Genomic DNA, 1,650 nt, shown 5'->3' with positions numbered 1-1,650 from the left:
CTGCTTAATTTGATTCATAATAGTATGGTTTATATGTAACAGCTGAAGGATTAAAGATAATTTCTTCATGTGAAGTAATTTGTATTTATCAAAACTATCACACTTTCACAATGATCTAATAGGTTTGCTTGAAGATTTACAACTAATCCATAATGGTCACTGTCCAGGTCTTGGTGAATGGCTGCTTTTCCCTCAATAGAATGATACATAATTTCCTTTATGGTGAACTTATTTTATGTTTTTGATTAAATGAATATTATACTAGTTTTTAGAACGTTCTATTAGCAAAAGCACATTTTAGAAATGGGTAACAGGAGGACACATTTCCCATAACTTTAGGTTTCACAAGTCAATTAGGTCTATGTCTGCCATTACCAGTTCCTGTTCTGTTATCCTCCTGTGTAACCATGGAGATGGATGAGCAGTGATTTGAATGTTTCTCTGTTGAGCCCGGAGCCAGGCTCCACCCAACCATGCTGGCGGAGCTGGTCCGCCCCAGCATTGACTACGTCCGCCACAAGAGGTTTCGATCCGGGAACTTCCCATCGTCGCTAAGCAACGAGAGTGACCGGCTGGTACACTGGTGTCATGGAGCTCCAGGTGTCATCCACTTGCTCATTATGGCTTACAAGGTGAGCCGCTCTGTCTATCGCAAGCACAATCCTGACTCCTCATTGCTTTGTAGGAACAGTGTTGCATGCTGTGTCATTTCATTAATTTTAACTTCTGAAGCTTCTTCAGGCACTTTTACAGCTGAGACTGAAATTTGAAATTTTATTTCGAACATGATACAAATATAAAAAGTAATATAGTACACAATAAGAAAAGTGAATAGAAAAGAAGAAAAGAAAAAATAAATATTTGTTTCAGTTAACATATGCTCAAAATGGGGTAGGAAGAAGTAAAAACTTATTAACTCCTACCCCATAAACACTTGAAAACTTACAGTACTACTGTTATTTTAAAAAAAGAAGAAAAAAAGAAATAATCAATAAATTAAAAGTCAGAGTAGCTGTCAGCAATTACTAATATATAGCTATGCATTATCCCTTTTTATACTGGTTTGTCTTTTCAAACCCTTACCCCAAGTTGTTCTCCTCAATGCACACATTATTACTTTCTCTTACTCATATGTTTATCTCTATTGAAAATGATCTCTTTATATTTTCTTTTAAATTGTATTAAGCTATTGCTTAGTTTTAAGTCGTCATCTAATTTGTTCCATAACTTTACACCTTTAATTGAAATACAAAAACTTTTTCTTGTTGTTCGCAACTTGCGGAGCTTTAAGTTTGAATAGCCCCTTAAATTATATCCCCCTTCTCTTTCAGAAAACATACGTTGTATGTGCTCAGGTAACAAATTTTTAGATACTTTGAACATAAATTGATCCATTTTCAATTCTACAAGCTCGTTAAATTTGAGAATTCTAGATTTTATGAAGAGTGGGTTTGTATGCTCATAATAACCAACATTATGGATGATTCTAATGGCTTGTTTCTGTAGGACGGTTATCGGATGTAAAGAGCTCTTGTAATTGACTCCCCATACTTCACAGCAATATGATAAATATGGTAAAATCAGAGAGTTATATAGAATATGAAGAGATTCAGCATTCAGTATATGTCTAGCTCTAGCCAATATAGATAT

At 34.7% G+C, this 1,650-nt stretch overlaps 1 protein-coding gene across 1 annotated transcript in view; it reads left to right on the top strand.

The window, feature by feature from the left end:
• Positions 1 to 19: 19 nt before the first annotated feature.
• Positions 20 to 1,650, top strand: part of LOC103132632 (lanC-like protein 2) — a 16,865-nt gene continuing 15,234 nt past the window's right edge. The window contains exon 1 of the mRNA XM_007544433.2: positions 20 to 632. Coding sequence (XP_007544495.1) covers positions 474 to 632 — 159 coding nt within the window. The 5' untranslated portion in view covers positions 20 to 473. The remainder of the gene's footprint in view (positions 633 to 1,650) is intronic.

This window comes from Poecilia formosa, unplaced genomic scaffold, assembly GCF_000485575.1.
Source record: "Poecilia formosa unplaced genomic scaffold, Poecilia_formosa-5.1.2 Scaffold1172, whole genome shotgun sequence".
In the NCBI taxonomy this organism is placed as follows: Eukaryota; Metazoa; Chordata; class Actinopteri; order Cyprinodontiformes; family Poeciliidae; genus Poecilia; species Poecilia formosa.
The sequence above is the reverse complement of the archived record's forward strand: the minus strand, read 5'-3'. Positions and strand labels throughout refer to the sequence as shown.